Genomic DNA, 24330 nt, shown 5'->3' on the forward strand with positions numbered 1-24330 from the left:
TACTGCGTTCACCAGATATCAACACAATTTCGATCCGCTCCTCACGTGTTAATCTCTTCAACATGTCAATGACTGTGAACAAAGAGAAACTTGTAAATAACTCATGAAAGAATAAAGTTACATTGAAACCAAGCACACCATTGTTTTTCTTGTGACATTACCAATAAGTTTGATGTGTCACATGGCCCTCTTCCTATTGAAAAAAACAAAAGTTGTATCCAAGATGGCCGACTTCTAAATGGCCACCATGGTCACCACCCATCTTGAGGAGTTTGCTCCCTCACATATACTAATGTGCCACAAACAGGACTTTAATATCACCAACCATTCCCATGTTACTACGGTGTATCCATACAAATGGTCCACCCTGTACTACTAAAGATAATTCATGCTAACATATTGAATACCATTGATGAGTACACAGCAACAATCTTTTGAAAAAAAGGGGTGTTGTTTTTTTATTTCTCATTTTCCTTGACCTTTTTCGGCACAGGTTTTTTTTTAGTGTTTCTAGCTATGTCTATGCTCACTGGTGTAACTATTAACTACTATGGGAAACTGTCACGGCCTGGGGGATCAGCAAGACGCCGTTTCTACCTTTCTCTCTCTCTTGCCTCCTCTCTGTTGCCAGGGCGGAACTCATTGTGGGTTCACGCCCTCAGCCCACGCCCACTGAAAGGGAACACCCCTGATGCCCATCAAGGCAATCAGCATTTAAGCCAGGAGGAGTCTGCTGGTCTTCGCTGGATCGTTGTCTACCATGCGTCAGCGAGATTCAAGCTACAGCTCAAGCTCAGTCAAGTGTCTATTGTGAACGTTGTAACTCATTCTCATTTCCTCGCCTACAGACCTCCTGGATAACCTTCCCTGTGTGAATCTTTGTGTCAAGTGTGGAGAAAGGAACTGTGGTCGTGAGTGTGGAGAGTTAGAGAACCTTTGGATTTCCCTGGAGCCCCGTCCCCCACATTGTTGTATATAGCACTGCCCTGCACTTCCTGCATATACACCTGGTGAACTAAAATTCTTGTGTTCAGCTGATTCTTGAGTCCTGCGGTTGAGTCCCCCACATTGAACCTTATCAGTCTCACTGAATATAGTCTATCACCACCTTTGCATACAGCTACACAGTTCTATAAAAATGTTTCTTTGGGTAACTGAAAATATGACAAAGAAAATCATTTAAATGCATGTAGGAGCAATTTCATAATGTATAACCAAAACCTAACCCCTTTTTCTTTGCAGGTATAATTTATATATACATGCATGAATGCCCTAGAAGTGCCACCTCACATTAGAAGACAAATAAGCGGGGGTCATGAGAGCTGCATGGTTTGGATTCTTGCACACAGATGACCTCTGGAGCTTAACTAATTTCAATAAAGTATTAGGAAGAATGTTTCTTCCTTTGTCATACATACACAGACTCTGCATGTTGTACTCAATTTCATTAGACTTGTGCATATTTATTCCTCACTTGTTTTTAGCAATGTTTTATGGCTTTGGGAAGGTGTTCAGCTGTTTCACGTAACTATACTGTAGATGGTGATCAATCCCGACACCTGAGGACTACCAAATCCGAAGCTTTGGGTAACTTCAAGATATGTGCCTTTTTTTCGTAAGAAAACCACAAGCCACTGACCTCATTTCAAGCCTGGTATTTTAATCTATGATTTCAAAAGTAAAGAAAACTGTAGGAGAACAAACTTTACATTTATATTTGAGCTTATATTTATGTAAGGGCAAGTGATGCAGACAGACTTTTTTCTTCTCTGTAAATGTTGCTACATTATCCTAATCAGTACATTTGATGAGTTTAGGCATACAATTCCCACAAAACTCACTGAATCACACACAATACTGTAGCGCAGGAACTACAACCAAGGTTATCTACTAATCGGAAGGTTGGTGGTTCCATCCCTGGCTGCTCCAGTTTGCATGCCAAATATCCTTGGACAGTGATCTAATTGTGAATGTTAGATATAAAGCACTTAAGCACTTAAGAAAGAAAAAAAGTACCTGTGTGGATGGGGCATGTTGAATAAAATGCTTTGAGAGCTCGGCTAGAGTAGAAAAGCGTAAAAAAAATTCAAAAGAAAAAAAAAGCCCATTTACAACCGCGTTTTCTTCCCATTCATTGTTTACTATCCAGCACGGCTATATTGATAGGTGAAGTCATCCGAACCTGCCACGTCAGAAAAACGCAAAAATGTAATGAATAAAAGGGACACTAAAAGGCAAGCAAACAAAAAACGCGTCCTTAACCCAATTTCATCACGTAAAACTAACTTCTTATCCTGGTGCTTTTCACAAAGGGGATGAATCAGAGACAGGTGCAGCAGGGATACATTGTCTTATAAAGTTCCTGTCCTTTTCTTCCACTTAGCTTTATTTACGTGCTTAAAAATGAGCGTTGGAGACGTGTTTTGATTCTGACGTACTCGTGTAAACTCATAGTTTTTATGAAGCAGGCAGAAAATCGTATTTTATTTGCTTCTCACTGCCTTATTTAACATACTGAGGGAAATATTTGCCCCATATGAAGTGTAAAGAGGGTTTTTAGAAAGGTGTACACCTTTTGTCGGTTTCAGCGATATCAGAAAACACAAATGTGTCGCAATCGTACACATTTGATTTGCATCCAACTATATTAATTTGTGTAGCCTATTGAGCGTCCGTTCTGAGCAAACTTATGCAAACTAATGCAGCAGAACAGCGCTTTTCTAGCATAACTGACTCCCAGTAATGAATTTGCTCTCCTTCCGTGTGATCAAATAGAAATCCTGTCCTCCAGTCCAAGGATTACAACTTCCGCTCTAACATCTCTCTTAATTGCCTAATAGCATTGCAGCGTGAATTCCGCCTGCATTAAGACACTTTCACATTAAGCGCACTGATTGGAAATGTGATGACAACACCATATCAACAAATTACAGCGCAGCGCTTTCTATCCAAAATGGGCCCAGGAGCGGCACTTGTACTCTCCCAGATTTCAATACCGACAATTACAGCCAATTTGGGTGGAATGACAAGACAGACCTGTAGCAGATTATCTCCCTGTGGCACAAGCTAAGTCACTTAATTCAAAAAGTACTAATACGAAGGAAGAGAGCAGAAATTGTTTCACTCAGTGTCCTGCACAGTAAAAAAAGAAAGAAAGAAAGAAAGAAAGAAAGAAAGAAAGAAAGAAAGAAAGAAAGAAAGAAAAGAAAAGAAAAAGCATATGATCAAAGGAAATCAAAAGGCCAATTCATGTGGACAGCAGATATACCAGACTGATGACACAAGGAGTCAAAAATGAGGTAGCCTAGGCTACATGTGAAATACGATGTGCACGTAAGAAACTCTCATTCAAGTTTTCCAAGCGCTATATACACTTGTGCTGTGTTTCTTTCTTATGGCTTGTAGGGAAATGGCGAAACAGCACAATTCTTAAATACCACGGGGAGACCGGTCTCCCCACATCATCATCTGTACTTTCACATGATTTAATTTATTTTTATTTTATTACAGTTGAACCAATGTATTTTGTGACCATGAGCTATTCGTCTAATTATTTCATACATATTCATTAAAGTAATCAAAACTCGTTTTTTCCTGAGGAGTTGATTTCTTCTTTTTCAGAGGGTTGTTACAGGTGGTCCGTTCGCGCTTAAATAAATGAGAAAAAAGTCATTCTTAAAATTAATTAATTGATCTTTTTTATGACAGAAAGCAGCAACCTTTGTTCAGTCATGTTCCAAACATTGCAAACGGTTAGTACCATGTTGGATGTCTTTTTTTCTGTGGCCTTATTATCTTGTTTTCTTGAAAATGACTTTGCAATGAGTACAACGTCTGCTTGTTAATTTATGTCCTTTAGAGTTTGTGGGTGGATATTTATGTAGCAGTGTAGAATGTTTTTACCAAGTACAGTAATAAAGTAATAAATGGCTTGTACCTGAACTACAAAGGGAAGTTTAAACATCATGTACAATTTGTCTTGCCTTACGTCCGTTGCTCCCGGCTACTTGTTCATATTCTATGACAGACACAAAAAACTCGCCTTCATTTTCACACATGATTAAATGTAACGATTGAATTGTTTGGAGACTGTAAGAAAACTTTCGAAACAAATATGGCCTCGTTCGTAGGTTATATTTATTTTTATATAGTATCCTCTATTCGGGTAAATACAGAATAACGTTTTCACTCGGACAGAAGTCAAAAACTGCGTAGTTGCTTGGCGACCACTGAAGCGCAACTACCGATGATTCCCAGTTGCTTTCCAAATTAACCCTGTTCACAGGTGCGCTCCTTATCTTAAAACCCACCAAAATAAATAAACAAATAAATAAATAAAAAGACAGCTTGGAATCCGTCTGAACCAATCAGAGTGAAAATCTCGTCCCCCGCGGCTCTCCTCCGTCCATCAAAAGCCCTAATTGGCTGATGCGCAAACCAGTATCCCCAATCCGGCACCGTCTCTGAATAAATACTTATTGCAAACGTGCCCTCCCACCGGTGTCTGTGGAATGTTCGGCATAGTGTCATTCACTGGTCACACGGAGGGTCCACATTTAAATTTGACAGAGGCTTGGAGGGAAGAGGCAGGTGTTGATGCAGGTTTAAAGGCAAGGAAATAATCATCCACAGTAACACCATGAGTATGAACTACGCATCTGCGGCACCCACACAGAGGTCCACGTCGTTTTTCATTGAGGACATCTTATTGCACAAGCCCAAGCCCCTGCGAGAGGTCATCCCGTCGCCGTTCTGTAGCTCCTTGGCTTCCCGGGTGCCCATCCTGGAGTACGGATACCCGCTGATGCCTACCCCAATATTAGCCCCACATCCGCACCATCCTCTCCACAAACCGGAGCACCACCAGTACTTCTTTACGTCAGGTAAGCAAGGGAGAGGCAGAGGCCTGGGATAACAAGGAAGCTGTCACACACAGCGGGCTGTTATCTGGACATTGCCTCTAGTTTTTAAATAACGATTTAGAGGAAAAGCACAAATCTCGGAATCCTTTATTTGACTTAACCGCTTCAATTATGCGTTTGTTTGAATGCATTTTAATTATTGTATTCTACAAAGTGCATTCAAATCTTAAAGCCGATTGTAACATGCAGGTGTTTTACTATTTATATATATATATATTTTCTTTCTTTCTTTTTTTTAAAATATGTCATTATTATTATTACAAATAGCGAGGTTTGTTACCTTGGCAAAGAATTCATCACCAAACTCAAATTCATCCTATTTCTGGGATATATTCTGATTTTTCTTAATACTTCAATAACATTACAAATAATACAAACCACCTCTTCTTATTGCCGGCAGGAATGCAGATGCCCGCCTTGTTCCAGCACCATGCAGAGTTACCGGGTAAGCACTGCAGACGCAGGAAGGCCCGGACTGTTTTCTCTGACTCGCAGCTGTCCGGGCTGGAAAAGCGGTTTGAAATTCAGCGGTATCTGTCCACACCTGAGAGAGTGGAACTGGCCACTGCGCTGAGCCTGTCAGAGACACAGGTTGGCTCGCGCGCGCGAACGCACACACACACACGCAAACTCAAATGTGGAGTGAGTTATTCCCTTTTTTATTTATTTTATAATACATAAAAGAAAGAAAAATAAAACAATAGCTACATTATCAATGCGTTATTTAGCCCTATATACGAAATATATGGGATAATTAGAATTAGTTTCATAACTCGAATGAAACTCCATATGTTAAACTGTAGTTTATAAGCAGAAAACACATTTCAGTTTTAATAATAAATTAATATTTATTTATTAATATTTATTAATAATAAAATATTTTACATACAAGCAGAGCCATAGAAACTTTTCTAATGTGCGTCTTCGTTTCTTACGTGCAGGTGAAAACATGGTTTCAGAACAGGCGGATGAAGCACAAGAAGCAGCTGAGGAAAGCGCAGGACGAGCGGAAGGCAACAGGAGAGATGGAGCGATGTGCGGAGAACTCCAGCGAGAGCGAACTGAACGACAAAAGCGTAGAGGAGCTGAAACACGGCCTCGAGTCGGATTCGTATATGCTGGAAGAAAACGACGACGATGTGGATATCGAGGATGACATTTGCTCCCCGGATCATCTACTATAGTAGGCTGCACTGTTTTTTGGCTTATTGTTTTGTTTTTGTTTGCTTGTTTTTTGCTTTTTGTAAATGCAGCCTATAGACAGCTGTAGGATCATTTTAAGTTTATTTCTTTAAATAGCTAGCCAATATAAATGGCAGTTTTACAGTGAGGGGGCAACAGGCTGTACAATACACTGTTAAATAATTGTTTTTATATAACTTCCAATTTTCCTCTGCATAAATGCTATGGATTATTCTGTTATGTTTTGCAAACTCTCTATATTATTATATTATATTATCTATATTATTATTATTATTATTATTATTATTATTATTATGAGTCTCTAGACATTTTATTTTGAAACATCACAGTTGTGTCTTTTATTTTCAGGAGGAAATAAGTGTACAAATGAATGTAAATAAACCTGTGGAAAAGCGCTCTGCCCATGTTTTACTATACTTTTATTCCAGACAACATTCTCCATGTTACTTTAAGAAAAATGTATATGTTATTGGCAGTGTGTGGATATTGTTGAAGATTTTGTAAAACAGGTTTTGAATGAAAACATCATTTAAATTTTTTTGTCTGTAAATATAACTAACAGTATAGTTGTTTTTGTTATTATTATTATTATTATTATTATTATTATTATTATTATTATTGTGTGTGTGTGTGTGTGTGTGTGTGTGTGTGTGTTTGCGCGCGCGCGCATGTGTGTTTTCTACCGGGGAGCATTTGCTGTTTACATTTCCAATCCAGAAGGAGTGATTTTTTTTTTTTAAGTCCTGTGAATGCAATGTTACTGTTTAGACGCAACATGTGGCTGTAATCCTGTTATCATGGTGAGATGCTTCTCGGAGTTCAAACGGCTGTCTTAACCACTTGCATTAAGAACCGGTCTCCACAGCATGGAGCTCAGCTTTGAATGCGAGGCTGCATCATCTTCTCTACTGGGTTTCCTGCATGATGGCGTGAAGCCCGCTGAGCTTTGAGCCAACCAACGCAAAAGAATGACAGGATAAATTAAGAAAAGTCAAACGCTCCCACAGACTACACCTGAGTACGAGTATATTCAAGTAAGCTTTTTTGTAAGGCTGGGAGATAGCAGAGTTTTACATTCCAAGTCTCGTCATAACAAGATTTCTAGTTCGATTATTCAGAATCAGGGTGGACATCCGCTGCAACACTGCGGGCTGTTTTGTTATAATGTAGTGGACTCGGTTAAATGCTCTGGGTGTTGTATTAAACGGACACTACAGATAAACAATAAACAATTTTTTTTTTCTCTTCGCATTAGTGGCGAAAAGGTGTAAAAAGTAAGCGATAATAGCTTTTGTAATTAGGGTAAAGGCTTGGTAAGTATTCCGAAAATCTTTTTAAAAGACAGTGAACAGTTTTCAACAGTTTCTCTAAATCCAAATTGAAAATATAGCAGTAATTCCATGATGCACACCTCATCTTAAGGCAGGTTTGTGTTTCTGCCAATAAATTTGATCTTAAAATTGAATGTTAATGTAAGCGAAAATCCAGGCATTTTTAATTATCGTATATAATATTTTTCGACATTTATTTTGAGTCAGTGCCCTATTCGTGTTTTTTTGTGGTTATATACATCTTTAATCTGACCATGGAAATACATATTCTTTTACATTATCACAAATCCTCGTTTCAACTTTTGCATTTTGTCTGTGAACATTAAACATGAAAGAATCCAGCCCATTTTTGTCCTGCTGGGTTATTTATAAATATTTTATGTTGAGCTGGACTTTGGAGCAGATAGGCAGATAAGTCCATATGGTGGCTGCCGAAAAAAACATTAAAAAACAGATGTTCATTCATTAATTTACTGATCATGTAGTTTAGTTGTAGTTGATGCTGTAGTCCATCTCGTTCAATTATCTTTAAATAGTCGTCCACTATTGCAAATTTCAGTCAACTCCCTCTGCTCCATAGACTTTAGCTCTATAAGACTGTGAAATTAAATCAATGAACAAGCTCTCTGTTTATTTTCTGATTACTACTGTGATCAGGATGAGGATGGAAGGATAGTAAGTGCTTGGACATGTAGATAAGATACACAGACATCTCAGGCTCTTAAACAAGCTCACCTTACATGAATTTAATTGTTTTATCAGACACAAGGGAATCTGCACAATAACATGTAACTAGTCTCTTGTCCTTTGTGCTCTATTTACAAGCCTTTCAGGCAATTTGAAAAGCGATTCATGTCGTCTTCAAAATGTGATTCTAGTAACAAGCAGCAGGAGAGAGAAAAAACTATGTGGAAAACAGGCCATGCAGAAGGTGATCAATTAAAAGATTAAGCGTTTTGCAACACATGGACGCATCTGCATTTGGGCTTAATAGCAGGGCCATCAGCTCATTTTCAGGATGCCTGCCGCCTACTGAAAGTGTGCTTCTCGCATCAAAGCCTCCAGGTCTGCCTTAGTTTCCCAGTGGGCATAAAGGGATGCTAATTTGGCCCCTTCATGTATAGCAGTGAAAGACTCCTTCAATTAACTGGATTTCAATGGCAAAAAACGAGTAGGTGGGATGGTTAAAAAAAATGCAAAGAGACTCAGTCTGGATAGGCAGTGATGCTCATTAAATTAAAAGGAGCTTGTCTATTTATTTCCAAACGTGCATCTGAGGACTTAACACTAAAAACACAGAGCTTCAAAGAGTCCATGATGGGTTAAATAGAGACCATAATCTAATTAGAATATTGCGCTGAAGTAAATAGTGCTTTGATAATCATCTGAGGGTTCAATTAGTAAAATGAGCTGCTTGAGAGTGTTTTGTGGTGGCCAGAAGTTAACATGGCTGCAAAATGTAAGGATAGGACCAATATAGGACCAAACCAGGGTTACTCATTTGAGTCGAAATTTCCACATTTTAAGCGAGACAAACTAATGCATATTTGCAGTTTTTGTGTCCTCATTACGGTATTCAATGAGTATGAGAGTCACCAGCTCTTAAAAAATAAATAAATAAAATCAGTCTTAAATAGATGAAGGTGTGAACAATTTACAATTGTTCAAACAATTGTTAATTCATTTTAAGACCTGGTAAAAAAAAATTTTTAATTCTGTCCTTATATGTAAGCCTTAAAACTTTCTTTTTACTATGACTGTCTGTAATTATGAGGAAAAATATCTTAACATATGTATACAAATTATATATATATATATATATATATTGGCATATTCCAAAGAACTATGTTTAAGAGAGAAAAGAAAGACACACATGTGTAAGTAGTTGCTAATTACTGCAAATGAGCTGCAGTAACAAAACACTCTCCATCAATGTATGATACAGCTTTCAAATATTTAAAAAAAAAAAACTTTTTTTTTTCAGCAAATTCATTTTGATGTCAATAAAAACATGAAATATTTAAACATGTTTTATTTTTATTTTAATATTTTGTAATGTGATATGTTATACAGTCATGGGTACTTTGTAAAAGTGTTTTTATGCAGAACAGTCTAGGAAACCTTAAATCGGACTGGGCAAATAAAGGGTCCACCAGACAAACAGACTGTAGTGCAGGTCATCTGCTGCGACCGGTTGGGGTGAGAGAAGGAAGACAGGACAAAAGACATGCACAAATCACATTGTTTCTGTAAGAATGAGTATTTACAGCTGATGTATGTATTGTATGTATTATTGTAGGGTCTACCTTACAATATAAAGCGCCTTGAGGCAACTGTTGTTCTGATTTTGCGCTATATAAATAAAAGTGAATTGAATTGAATATATAAGAGTTGCTAATACAGCAACAAATGTATATAATATACGTGTATATACGGCAACTATTGTAATGTGTTTACCTTCACCATGTTAGTGCCTGCTCTGTTCTGACCAGTTCCATAGATCCCACAGAGAAGGTGGGTGAGAGGAGAAGCTAACACCTTTCACCCCCTGAGCAGTTCCTTCACTGGCAGACTTTTACAGCCACGGTGTAACCTGGAGCATAATCATATGTCCTGTATCCCAACAGCAGTCAAACTGTAAAATGCTGTTTTAAAAAATACATGGGAATCATTATCATACCCACTGCTCTTTATGCAAATATAAATAGGAAAATATTAGTGTATTTCACTGTATATAGTAACGATCATAGTATTTTGGCTTTTTTGTAAAGAATTGCTCATATTTATTATAACTGTTTTCAACATTTCTAATATTTGTCAGTTCACTTTTTCTTCCTGTCCCTTTATCTCTTTATCAATCATTCGTCTGCTTTAATTTTCTGTTTTAAGCTTATTTACTGTTTGTCTTCTGCCAGAAAAAGACCCTACAACCTTCAACACATAAACACACAATAAAATGGGCTTCAAGTTCATATAATAGGCTGCTAAGACCCGAGCTGTGTTTCCAAATGCAAATTCCCTGTGTGTGTAGCTTCTTCTGTGGTTTCTGTCTGAAGACATAAAGTAACCCCATACTATTTCATAGGACTTAAGAACACAAATGCTTTAGGTGGTGCTAATCAAATGCACTTTGATTAGTTGATCATCAGTAAGAATTTCCTCTTCTATAAATATAGATGTTTTGGCAGTTTACTTGTCTGAAAGATTTAGGTGTGCATCAATATAATGCTACACTCTTTCTTGGAGTGGACATATCAGCAAATCCACTCCAAGGTCAGAATGTGCAATGCTCATAAACACTGCTGAAAAATCCCAGATCTAAAACTCTTCTGGCCACAATTACATGTTAAATGTTAAAGTTCATGACCAATGTTCCCTCTAAGCTGTGCGCGTGCGCAATTGCGCACTGCTGGCACGGTCTCTGCGCACAGAAAATCTGCATTGCGCACAAAAAAGAATCTAACCTGAATTGAAATTAAAATTAAAACTTTAACAATTCTGTTTTGCAGTGTTAGTCAGTAAGTGACTGGCTGCTCCCGTATGGGATTAGAACGATGCCACCTTATCCCATAGTCCAGCCAATAACACGATTCACATTCCTATATATGCAACCAGGGCTGGACTGGGACAAAAAATCACCCAGGGCATTTTGACTAGAGACCGGCCCACCAGGTATTATAGGAAAAACCATAAAGCCTTTGAATGAAAACAAACGTGGTTGTGACACTGTTTTGTTGGTACATATGTATCAATCTAATAAACTTAAACCTACACCATCCTCCCTATTCTGGTATTCTAAACAGTACTTAGCCGAAACCCAAAGACTGCTTGGTTGAGTTAACTTCCTGAACTATCTACAACATATGGTGGAAACCTGAAATTAAGACAGAGAAGACTAGAGGTGAGACATGACCATTACTGAATATTAAAAATAATAAATGACAGATTTAGTGATATTTTCATAAACTATTTATTTACCACATCAATAAACAGCATGGCAGGGAAAAATATTTTTTCTAACATGGCAACCTTTTAAAAGTGAAAGGAGACAGAAAGACAGGTGAGAAAGAATAAAACTTAACTGACTTTTTGATGGCATTTTACACAAAGTACTAGACTAGTACAGTATCAAATGCAGAAAATGTGGGAAAATACTGGCATCATGTACAGTACTTTCTTCTGAAGAAATTATGTTGGGACCCTGAAAAACTGAAAAACTTACTACGTACAATAATGGATTTCTATAAATATGACATCAGATGAAAACTTTGGTTGTAAGATTTGGATAATTATTTGTTAAAAGCTAGAAATTTTAAATGAGAATAAGAAAGAAAAGTATTTCTTTGTGCCCCCCTTTCCCTGTTAATGCTCTACCTGGCCCCCTGGCAAATCTTTGCTAGACCCGCCCCTGCACAGTTACCAGCTGTCAGCTACATAGAAAAGGATCCTGGTGTAAGTTGTCTCTCAGGAACAGTTCATAGCTTTCCTTCAACCCATTCATGTCACCTAAAAGGTAAACCTGTTTCTCCATCACCTGTTCAGCTCTGATGATTCAGTAAGGACATCTCCTGGTTTCATCTTCATGTTTCCCTCTCACCAGATAACCAAACCGATATCATGACCAGCAGCTTTTATGGCCGTGGCTCCAACAAACATCAACTGATACTAGAAAGTAATATTAAATAAATTCTAACAACAGCTTATCAAGTTTAAATTCTAACAACAGCTTATCAAGTTTAAAGGCGCTTCTGCTGTTTAACGCGACCTCCGCTAGTTTTCTCTTTCTGGCGCAAAGCAGGAGATAAACAAGCAAGAGAGACGGCAGAAACGCCGATCAGATGATCATTGATCAGTTTCATGATTGAAGTAGCAGCAGGAGAGGGAGGGGGGAGAATGAGAGAAGAAGAGGCACCTGACAGCGTAAAGACACAGAATAACTCCAGCTTTTTGTCTTTTTTTTTTTATTATAGCTGAAGTACTGGACAAATCGAGTTTATTTTCAGCTCAATACGACACGCGTAATATTAACTCTGAATACCAGGGGTTCCGTTTTTTACGGGACAGTAGGCAACTCTACTAACTAACCATATGAATAAAATAAAGTTCACCAGTAACATCATAGCACCCACCCAACTGTATAGAAACTCCGTCATGCTAGCTAGTACACAGTACGAGTTATTGTAACTGACTGTAAAAAGTTAGCACAACGAAAATAAACTGCACCTAAACTTGGTTTATATCTGACCCAGATAGACTGCAGGTCATAACTTCTTACCTGAAGCTCATTTCACCTGACAGTCGGACCGGCGGCCGCCTTGGGTCTCTCCTCCTCCGCCTCCCCTTTCCCCCATCCACCTGCTGGCCTCCACCACTTGCTAATTTTACTGAATCTGTGAAAGCTCCACCATAGCCACTACCAAACAATTGAGTTATTTTTACACGTCTGCCAGCATCTGTCCAATCCGCCACATTTCACTGTTTACACGGTTACGGAAATAAAGACAACAACAACAAAACATCGGCCCATTTAAAACAAAAAATTACCATTGGCCCACCGGGCAAATGCCCGGTATGCCCGATAGCCAGTCCAGCTATGTATGCAACTAATCAATGTCGTTGACATGCTATGACAGTGTCCTTATGTGCCGACACCGGTGTTTTAGCTAGCAAAGCGGCGTGGCTGATGTGGAGTGAAGCCACGTTAATGACAACGTGTACAACCATTGGAGATGTGAGCAGGACAGACGGAACAATTGACGGAAAAAGTGTGGACTTTATACCAGTTTTTAAATTGTGTTGATAGGCCACGTAAAACCAGAGTTATGATAAAAATATATGAAATGTTTGTTTTTCTTCCTGAATACTATTTTTGTTTATATTTACTGTGGGAAGAAACAGTAAAAACTGCGTTTTATAAGGAAAGCACTTGAAAGCACTCTCTGCCTGTGAGCAAAAATTTTTTGGAGTGGCACAAATAATTTGTGTGGCATCAGATTTGATGCAGAACACCTGATTGTTCTGTAAATAGTTTGAAATGTTTATTTTAAAAAAAACGCCTTGGCTGCATTTGTAGGTAAACAGCTGCAAAAAACTTTGTTGTTTGCATAACTCAGTTACTTTTTTGAAGAAGTAACTATATAATTAATTGCCCAACACTGGTCATTATTTACTGTATTTTGCAGACAGAGAGTTACAGGACTCTCTCCCAGACCACAGACTCATACTCATAATACAAGTCGGAGCTTTATAAAATAAAATAAAAAAGAAAGAAAAGAAAAGAAAGAAAGTTGTGTTTTCAAAATTGGAGTTCAAGTTATTTTTACTTCCAATAGTGTTAACATACTACACAGGTCAAGAAAAGATTTTTTTTAATTTTCATTGTAAGTGGGATAAAGCAGTTAATTAAAAGTAGTCTAACATAAATGCTGTAATTTGATTATTTTAATAAACCATGTAACTTGGATGGATTCGATGCTGGCATGACCACAGTGCACACGTCTGCTGTTGCTCACAGTGGTCCAAGGGACGCTCAGGGAGTTTGTGTGTTCGCTCAGACACATGAAAAATTAGAGGGAACAGTGTTCATGACAGTATGTGAACAAGACTGAACCACTATGGTTTGTCTGGAAGTGTGGTAGCACTGCTTAGGTTTGCAAAGTTAGGTTTGCAAACACCTAATCATTGCCAAGAACACTGACAATTTGCACAAGCTACACTTGCAAAATTGTAGCTTGTGCTACAATTTTGCATTCAAGACAGCTGCCAATATTGCCAGCAGTGTTGGTCAAGTTACTTGAAAAAAGTAATCAGTAACTAATTACCGATTACTTCCCCAAAAAAGTAATCCCGTTACTTTACTGATTACTTATTTTCAAAAGTAATTAATTACTTAGTTACTTAGTTACTTTTTAAAAACACAATTTACAACCTGAAGAGGTGATAAAGTGATAGATCTTTCAGCCCAATTCTACTTTTTCTGCATAATCCATCATACAAAATGTAATCAAATGGAAAATTATCTTTTTAAAACTTGTTTTATTAGTTTTAACCCTTTAACTTTATGCATCAAGCAAAAATTTAATTATATGCAACATTCTCTGACTGGAAGAAATTTGTTTAACATTCAAACTTATTTTCTGTACATTCCAGCACATAAAATAATTTTTTTTGTGTGTTTACACTCACTCTTTCAAATAGATGCACGTAAAACACAGCAGAAAATAAATAACATCAAAGACTCCTGTTATTCTATTTTCACCTGTAAAGCAGGAGTGGCGTAGGTGGAGGTTTACCCTGGTGCAGGTGTGCCGCAGTGGTCAGTTGAAGAATCCGCGAGTTTCTCTGTGAGTTTCCCATTACGTGGTAACGCACTTCCGGTGCTTGCGTGGAAGTTTAGGGGGGTTTTTTCGCTGTAAAAAGAAGTTTTCTTCCCACGCACAACGGACACTAATGTTTTTGTCACTTTTTATGGAATCAAACTCAAAATAAGCGCTGCACGCTCATACTCTCTCCCGCACTCGATATATGATCCACTGTTGATCTGCACACAGCTGTGGTCACGAACGTCGCACTCGCTTACGTCACTGTCATGAGACATTCTCGCCAAAAAATCACGGTTTTAGTAACGCAGTAACGCAGCGTGCTTACGGGAAAGTAACAGTAATCTAATTACCGCTTTTGCAATAGTAATCCCTTACTTTACTCGTTACCTGAAAAAAGTAATCAGATTACAGTAACGCCCATCTCTGATTGCCAGGAGTGGAATTCCCAGAAAATTCTCTGTCTGCAGTGTTCAGAGAAATTGAAAAGAAAAAAAAAAACAAGGAAGAGCTACATCTCAGTCTATAGGCCTTAGTTAGCATGTTACATGTTAAAGTTAATGAGCGAACAAGTATGACTTGTTTGGAAAAATTGGCAGGAGAAACCTTGTTGTTACTAAAAAGAACATGGCAGAAAGACTTAGGCTTACATAGATGCATATGAATAAACCACAAGAGATCTTTAACAATGTCCTTTAGACTGATGAGACCAAAATGGAGATATTTGGCTGTAATGTATGGCATCACATTTGAAGAAACATATCAGCACAAACTATTCATAACTGTCAAGCACACTTCACTCTCACATTCACACACTGGTGGAGGCAAGCTACGGTTGTAGCCACAGCTGCCCTGGGGCAGACTGACAGAAGTGAGGCTGCCATATTGCGCCATCGGCCCCTCTGGCCAACACCAGTAGGTGGTAGGGTAAAGTGTCTTGCCCAAGAACACAACGACCAGGACAGAGAGGCCGGGGATTGAACCGGCGACCTTCCGATTGCAGATACGCTTCCCAATCCCCTGAGCCACGGTCGAGGAAAAATCATGAGGAAAAATACCTGAACATCTGCATGGAAATTATATATATATATATATATAAAATTTCCTGCTGTTCTGCATAGGCCTGAACCCCCTCAGTGAGATCATTAAGAAGACTGGCTACGGATACCAACTACGGAACGGAGCAGTTGTCAGCCACCTCTTGTACATGGATGACATCAAGCTGTATGCCAAGAGTGAACGAGACATCGATTCACTGATCCACACCACCAGGATATACAGCAATGACATTGGAATGTCGTTCGGACTGGAGAAGTGTAGTCGAATGGTAACAAAGAGAGGGAAGGTAGTCAGAACTGAGGGGATTGAACTACCAGAAGGCAACATTGCAGACATAGAGGACAGTTACAAGTACCTGGGGATCCCGCAGGCGAATGGGAACCATGAAGAGGCCGTTAGAAAAGCTGCAACCACCAAGTACCTGCAGAGGGTCAGGCAAGTCCTGAGGAGTCAGCTGAATGGTAAGAACAAGATTCGGGCCATCAACACGTACGCCCTGCCCGTGATCAGGTACCCTGCTGGGGTAATAGGCTGGCCAAAGGAGGAGATAGAAGCCACTGACATAAAGACAAGCAAGCTCCTTACCATGCATGGAGGGTTTCACCCCAAGTCCAGCACCCTGAGGCTGTACGCTAAGCGGAAGGAAGGGGGCCGGGGACTGGTGAGTGTCAGCACCACAGTCCAGGATCAGACAACGAACACCCAAGAATACATTGGGAAGATGGCCCCAACTGACCAAGTGCTCAGTGAATACCTCAGGCAGCAGAAACCCAAGAAAGAGAAGGGAGACGAGGAACCATCATGGAAGGCCCCTGCACGGTATGTACCACCGGCAGATACAGGGAGTGCAGAATTATTAGGGAAATGAGTATTTTGTCCACATCATCCTCTTCATGCATGTTGTCTTACTCCAAGCTGTATAGGCTCGAAAGCCTATTACCAATTAAGCATATTAGGTGATGTGCATCTCTGTAATGAGAAGGGGTGTGGTCTAATGACATCAACACCCTATATCAGGTGTGCATAATTATTAGGCAACGTCCTTTCCGTGGGGCAAAATGGGTCAAAAGAAGGACTTGACAGGCTCAGAAAAGTCAAAAATAGTGAGATATCTTGCAGAGGGATGCAGCAGTCTCAAAATTGCAAAGCTTCTGAAGCGTGATCATCGAACAATCAAGCGTTTCATTCAAAATAGTCAACAGGGTCGCAAGAAGCGTGTGGAAAAACCAAGGATCGCAGTCCTGGGAACAGCTAAGATACTGCGCAGGACCCTCAAGCTCCCAGGCCTCTGGTAGAGGACCCGAGCTTGAAGGATAAACTGCCCGCAGGGTCGTGCTGGGTGTTTTTATATATATATATATACATATATATATACAGTGGGGCAAAAAAGTATTTAGTCAGCCACCGATTGTGCAAGTTCCCCCACTTAAAATGATGACAGAGGTCAGTAATTTGCACCAGAGGTACACTTCAACTGTGAGAGACAGAATGTGAAAAAAAAATCCATGAATTCACATGGTAGGATTTGTAAAGAATTTATTCGTAAATCAGGGTGGAAAATAAGTATTTGGTCAATAACAAAAATACAACTCAATACTTTGTAACATAACCTTCGTTGGCAATAACAGAGGTCAAACGTTTACTATAGGTCTTTACCAGGTTTGCACACACAGTAGCTGGTATTTTGGCCCATTCCTCCATGCAGATCTTCTCGAGAGCAGTGATGTTTTGGGGCTGTCGCCGAGCAACACGGACTTTCAACTCCCGCCACAGATTTTCTATGGGGTTGAGGTCTGGAGACTGGCTAGGCCACTCCAGGACTTTCAAATGCTTCTTACGGAGCCACTCCTTTGTTGCCCGGGCGGTGTGTTTTGGATCATTGTCATGTTGGAAGACCCGGCCCCGTTTCATCTTCAAAGTTCTCACTGATGGAAGGAGGTTTTGGCTCAAAATCTCACGATACATGGCCCCATTCATTCTGTCCTTAACACGGATCAGTTGTCCTGTCCCCTTGGCAGAAAAACAGCCCCATAGCATGATGTTTCCACCCCCATGCTTCACAGTAGGTATGGTGTTCTTGGGATGCAACTCAGTATTCTTCTTCCTCCAAACACGACGAGTTGAGTTTATACCAAAAAGTTCTACTTTGGTTACATCTGACCACACGACATTCTCCCAATCCTCTGCTGTATCATCCATGTGCTCTCTGGCAAACTTCAGACGGGCCTGGACATGCACTGGCTTCAGCAGCGGAACACGTCTGGCACTGCGGGATTTGATTCCCTGCCGTTGTAGTGTGTTACTGATGGTGACCTTTGTTACTTTGGTCCCAGCTCTCTGCAGGTCATTCACCAGGTCCCCCCGTGTGGTTCTGGGATCTTTGCTCACCGTTCTCATGATCATTTTGACCCCACGGGATGAGATCTTGCGTGGAGCCCCAGATCGAGGGAGATTATCAGTGGTCTTATATGTCTTCCATTTTCTGATGATTGCTCCCACAGTTGATTTTTTCACACCAAGCTGCTTGCCTATTGTAGATTCACTCTTCCCAGTCTGGTGCAGGTCTACAATACTTTTCCTGGTGTCCTTCGAAAGCTCTTTGGTCTTGGCCATGGCGGAGTTTGGAGTCTGACTGTTTGAGGCTGTGGACAGGTGTCTTTTATACAGATGATGAGTTCAAACAGGTGCCATTCATACAGGTAACGAGTGGGGGACAGAAAAGCTTCTTACAGAAGACGTTACAGGTCTGTGAGAGCCAGAGATTTTCCTTGTTTGAGGTGACCAAATACTTATTTTCCACCCTAATTTACGAATAAATTCTTTACAAATCCTACCATGTGAATTCATGGATTTTTTTTTCACATTCTGTCTCTCACAGTTGAAGTGTACCTCTGGTGCAAATTACTGACCTCTGTCATCATTTTAAGTGGGGGAACTTGCACAATCGGTGGCTGACTAAATACTTTTTTGCCCCACTGTATATATAGATATAGATATATTAGGGGTGCAACGATACTCGTATCGATATTGAACCGTTCGATACAGTGCTTTCGGTTCGGTACCCATATGTATTGAACAATACAAAATAAATTTTTAATTTATTTTATCAACTTTCCTTCTGACGATGCTGTCTGTGTTGAGCGCTCAGTGGATCTGCGCTCGACAGTGCAGCCTAGGCGGAGTAGTCGAACGCAGATTCACTGAGCGCAGGGCAAGCTAGCGAGACAGAAGTTAAGCTCTCCTTGCAACATGGCAAATTGAACCTCCCCCACCCTCATTCAGATCTGGCGTTTGGAACTATTTTGGTTTTCATGTGACGTATGACCCTGAAGGTAAGCGCGTCATGGACTAAAGTAAAACAGTATGTTGGATGTGCCACACAAAGCTCAATTACATGGGTGGGAGCTAGTGTGTTAACGCAGTTAGCTCGTTAACGTGTTGGCCGTCCAGCCCCATGCACGGGCGGGCGATCCGCGGTAGCTCGTTAAGGGAGATTTGCCGTGTTGTGGCGTTAACGTCATTTCAACGAGATTTACGCTGACAGCACTAGTGGGAACACAACAAATATGACTGCACATTTACACCGACATCATCCTAGTGCAAAGACAAGTGGAAGCAGACAAAAACAACAAGCATGCATGCTACAAACTTTACCCGAGTCATTTAGACAGCCGTTAGCACATGATTCTTCTTGTGGGGACCTGATATGTTTAATATGCTGCTGAGAATATAGCCCAGAAGAAGCGGATAGTATAGCTTTTATTTTGGAAAGAGCCATTTCTCTGTAATAAACTCTCTTTTCCAAAGATGAGTGATTCCTCAATCAGATACAGGGCTCGCAAAATCGCTAGCCCGACGTCCCGGGGCTAGCGATTTTTCCAGTCGGGCTACCAAAATCTATCTCTGCCCTGCCCGTCGGGCTATCATAGGAAGGAAAAATATATGTCAATGGTTTTGCATTCTTTCGGAAATGTAGCTGGGTAATTATGTCATTGGCATCGGTGAGCCACTGCCAATATGTGACATATTGAAATCGCATTTGAATTTGCGCTTGTTTTTTGCTTTCACTTTGCAATCGCGCGAACTGTGTATTGGTGAGTGATGATAATTTGCGCACCAATTCCTCTGACATCGTCTTATCAATCGTTAGCTTACTATGCAAACATGACAAGTGAAATCTCCTGCAGCAAGCTTAAACATTTGAGAGGTTGATCGCGCAGAGAATCGCTGAGCGTTATGTGAGTGTGTGTGTAAAAGCAGCAGGATATATATTGTAGCGGGTCAGGGCTGTTCGGGGTTCTGTTTGTACAGTTATGTTTTGTTTATGTTGCCATAGTGACGGGTGACGCCCTCTCGCTGCGACGGTGTGTCCTTCCGGAGTCAGAGGGCGCCCTGTGTGTTGTTGTTGTTGTTGTTGTTGCTGTGCGGTTGCCACGCTGAGCAGTTAGCTAGCGGCAGTGTTCTTCTGCAGATGTCAATAAACGGCTGTGCTCCCTGGCTAGCTCACGGGAAGCAAGACCAAACGATACCTCCGTCTCCTCCTTGTCTGAGCTCGCCACAATATTTTAGTTCTGCTGAGCCAAGTAAGACAGGTCAGGGTGAAGAAGTGACAGCCAAAGAAAAGCTTACCACAAAACGGAAAAGTTATGACAAATCAGACTATAAGGCAAAAAGAAAGTGCAGCTTTATGGTTTCATGGACAAAAGAATTTCTGTGGCTGCAATATGACAAGTGAAATTACCAGGGCTGCACATAAGTGGTCCGGAGGTGCGCATTCACTGTCAAAATAAAAAACGGGCACAAGATAAGAAGTTGCAACGCGTGTTTGCATACATAAGATTTTCAGGAGGAGGACAGACATTTGTTTAGAACTCTTAAAGATGTCGAAGAAGCAAGCTCCTTTAAGCAATTACTGTGATGTTCCTCCACCTTGCAGGAGGCGAGCTGGCTTCAAACAAATGATGAACGCACAGAGATGTGGTGCGGAATGTGCCGTGAAAATTTAATAAATGACAAATTAAAAAGGCATGAACATTTTTTTTGTATCGAAAAAATATCGAACCGTGACACCAAAGTATCGAACCGAACCGAACCGTGAATTTTGTGTATTGTTGCACCCCTAATATATATATATATATATATATATATATATATAATGTGCAAATATCATATATATATATATATGATATTTGCACATTATATCCTTGGATTGCAATGGGCCATTAAGCCACGGACATGCATCTTGCCTTGGAAAGCATGAACTTTTTTAAAAAGAGACCCCGCCTGCTTTTCTTTTTCATGTCATTTTTAAGGAGTTTCAGTGCAACATTTTCAAGCCACCAAAAGACAACAATGCTTTAATCTGTGTAATTAATATTAAACTACTTTTACCAGTGGCTGTGTAGTTGGTAGTCTTTTAGACTGTATGCCTGAAAGAGTTTTTGAAATTTTGAAAGAGGTTCTGTTTTATTTAGGTGATACATAGAGTCAAACTAAACTTCACTGGTTTTAATTGCTGTTGATGACCAACCATAGCAAAGCAAATTCTCTACAGCAATTTCAATTCATGTGTTTTATGGGCTTTAAATGGTGCATGGAGAAAAACATAAATAACAAATGACAAGGACCAGCCAGAGTTAGAGCATCTGTGTGAGTGTCGCTGGTGTTGCCTTGTATTTTCTAAGTCATTCCTTGTTGGTTGTCCATCTCCCTAGCTTGTTGAAACATACAAACAAGCATGATTAATCAAACACAGTAAACTCCACAACAGTAAAAGACTGTCTACTTTCTGTCTCTCCCCAATCAGTCGCAGCAGATGGCCACCGCTCCCTGAGCTTGGTTCTGCCGGACGTTTCTTAATGTTAAAAGGGAGTTTTTCCTTCCTTGTGTCATCAAAGTGCTTGCTCATAGGGGGTCATATGATTGTTGGGTTTTTCTCTGTGTGTGTTATTGTAGGGTCTACCTTACAATATAAAGCGCCTTGAGGCAACTGTTGTTGTGATTTGGCGATGCATAAATTGAATTGAATTGAATTGAATAGAGGAAGATTATGTGATATACCGCACAGTGATTAGGGATAATAATAATTTCTTGGGCCCAAATTAGAACCAGTGGTGCACAGTGACCTTAGATGCATGTTTGGGGACCTTTTGACATGACCATTTTTTATTCTACTTCTAGTAGCTACAAGTGACATTGGTCTATGAATGACAATGTCTACTACTACTATTTTGGTTTAATGCTGAAAAACCATGAAAATCTGATACAAGTCACATTGCTGTCCAGGTAATCTAGCCCAGTAACTATGGCGATTATCTTGACTTTGTCACCCGATGATACAGTGATGAAGTTTTCAGTTATCACAGAAATATCTGGAAAATCAAATGCAACACGTTCTCACTCCCCAAAGCGTAACTTTTTACACTAGGTGACAAATTGTCGATATGTTACGCTTCCGGGGACCCAACACGTCCCTAGATTACGAGATTGGAAAAATGAGGAAATATGAGAACTGTTTGGAATGAATACACACATGTACATTCGTTTTACCTAATTCGCTTTGAAAAACACTATCTAACGTCATTAAAGTGCTGGTTAAGGTTAGGGATAAGGTTGGGGTTAGGGCTGGAATACATGGCTGGAACATGTATTACCGCGAAAGGGTCATTCTACTTGATTTCATCCAAAATCCGGCCCATAACATAAGAATGCGGACAGTCACCTTGTTCCTCAGAAACTTGACAAATCGTCATTATATTACGCGTGAGAGCGAAAACTGGCTGGGAAAGTCATGATTTTTTTCAGACATTTATGATTCTAAGACAATGTATCACAATGATGTTGCTGCTCTCTTGACTTAGCCTAGGCACATGATGGCCACCACTGTTTCACCATATTAAATTATTATATTATTATTATTATTATTATTATTACCATGAAATCTTTTGATTATAGAAAAACTTACATTTGTTTATTTAAAAGTGATGCTTTTTTGGTGTCTTCAGTACTTTTTGGATGGCATGTCAACTGAATATCAACTCAACAACATGACTCACACAGAGTATCGTTCGCGCTTTTAAAGAGTTTTTGTATTGGCACCATATGTATTCTAAATGTCACACAGTGTCCCCCCAATGATCTCTAATATGGAGGTATCATATTTGTGATGTTCATATGCATATGTGATCATCGGTTTGTCTCCCATGTGCAAATGGGTGTACTAGTCTACAGGCTGTCCTGCACAAAAGAGAGATAATCACTCCAGATTGTATTGGCTCCATTTGGAAGGAGGATTTCAGTTTGCTTCAGTCATTAGTATAGACACAACATGCTCTCTTTCTTTCCAAGTCCTTTCCCTTCTCTGTCTCAAAACACTAAGTCACACTCATCTGCTTTATGCCCAGGTTCTACAGCCAGACTGCTTTGCAAACTAAGCCTGTAATCTTATCAGACATGATGGCTAGCATGGTGGAAAGGATGGGAGGTCAAGGGGTTGGGAATGGTCGTGCAGAAGGACAATCTGAAGGCTCCAGTGTGAATACAAGCCTAAGCACTTAATCATACTTCACGGCCTACATGAAAATCAGTTGTTGGTTGTAAAGATGGATTATTGACTCTGTGTTTTACATTAGTGTAACCATAAAAATGTTATACTGTATAAATAAATGGCTTGTGTCCAAGTTTGTCTATTTGTCTACTAATTAAGTGTATCTTAGTGGAGCTCGACAATTAGCTTGATATTTTGTGCCCTCAGTCACCAGGACACTCCTACTGGATTAACCAGTCCCAGCCCATAGACAATTGAAGAGATTATTTGGGACTTCAAAGGAGCATTTATTTGTGTATGGGGGATTAAAGCAGAATGTCAGCCAAATTGAGAATTTATGGGCTACTTTGGTAAAGTGAAAATGTACAAGCCATTTATTTTAAATGTGATTATTTACTATATTTAGAGTTTTTGTGGCCACTGACTCCTTTTTAAACTCTGTTTAAATTCCATTCATTACCCAGCAGGAAAGTTGTGATGCAAAAGTAAGAACCAGTCTGCTTCCTCAATATCTCAGTATAATAAGTAATTGAGTTTGGCTGAATGTGGGGTAATTTGTTAATAACACAAGTAAACAAGTTGTTATGATGACCACATACTGCTATCAAGACCAATCTCAACCTTTGCAGATATTCTACGTGCAGTGATTCAGAGTGTACTCACTGTCATGCATGACACCAGCCAATAAAATACTGGGGGTTTTGTTGTTGTTGTTGTTTTCAAACTGTTAAATAGACAAGATAGCAACATAAACATTGTTTCAAACATATAGAAATTCATAGCTTTTCTGCTGCACCCCTGTCCTTCGAGACACACACAAAAATGACAGGCACACTAACCTTATAAATGCCCCTTGCCCTCATCTGTTTCGGTTTCTCCATCTAAAGTAGATAACCATCAGAGCTGCTTCTATGGATGGGGTAAGCTGTGTTCAAACTGATCAGGGCTCA

The 24330-nt window shown here is 39.8% G+C and overlaps 1 protein-coding gene and 1 long non-coding RNA gene across 2 annotated transcripts; one reads left to right on the forward strand and one right to left on the reverse strand.

Moving 5' to 3' along the window:
- Positions 1–233: 233 nt before the first annotated feature.
- Positions 234–9877, reverse strand: LOC120721830. Its single transcript, XR_005693268.1, has 3 exons — positions 9864–9877; positions 4838–4841; positions 234–372 (listed from the first exon to the last, which is right to left on the reverse strand). It is a non-coding gene; the product is annotated as an uncharacterized LOC120721830 (long non-coding RNA).
- On the forward strand, positions 4325–6261 carry bsx (brain-specific homeobox). The gene is made up of 3 exons (XM_040012467.1): positions 4325–4883; positions 5323–5513; positions 5864–6261. The coding sequence occupies exons 1-3, from the start codon at positions 4640–4642 to the stop codon at positions 6104–6106; spliced, it is 678 nt and encodes a 225-aa protein (XP_039868401.1). The 5' UTR covers positions 4325–4639; the 3' UTR covers positions 6107–6261.
- Positions 9878–24330: the final 14453 nt, after the last annotated feature.

The sequence above is a fragment of the Simochromis diagramma genome, unplaced genomic scaffold (assembly GCF_900408965.1).
Source record: "Simochromis diagramma unplaced genomic scaffold, fSimDia1.1 OVJJ01000123.1, whole genome shotgun sequence".
Lineage (NCBI taxonomy): Eukaryota > Metazoa > Chordata > Actinopteri > Cichliformes > Cichlidae > Simochromis > Simochromis diagramma.

Coding starts and splice junctions, on each gene's coding strand:
- bsx (XM_040012467.1), top strand. CDS start 4,640: ATGAGTATGAACTACGCATCTGCGGCACCCACACAGAGGTCCACGTCG. Junction 4,884..5,322: donor CCAGTACTTCTTTACGTCAG/GTAAGCAAGGGA, acceptor TATTGCCGGCAG/GAATGCAGATGCCCGCCTTG. Junction 5,514..5,863: donor TGAGCCTGTCAGAGACACAG/GTTGGCTCGCGC, acceptor TCTTACGTGCAG/GTGAAAACATGGTTTCAGAA.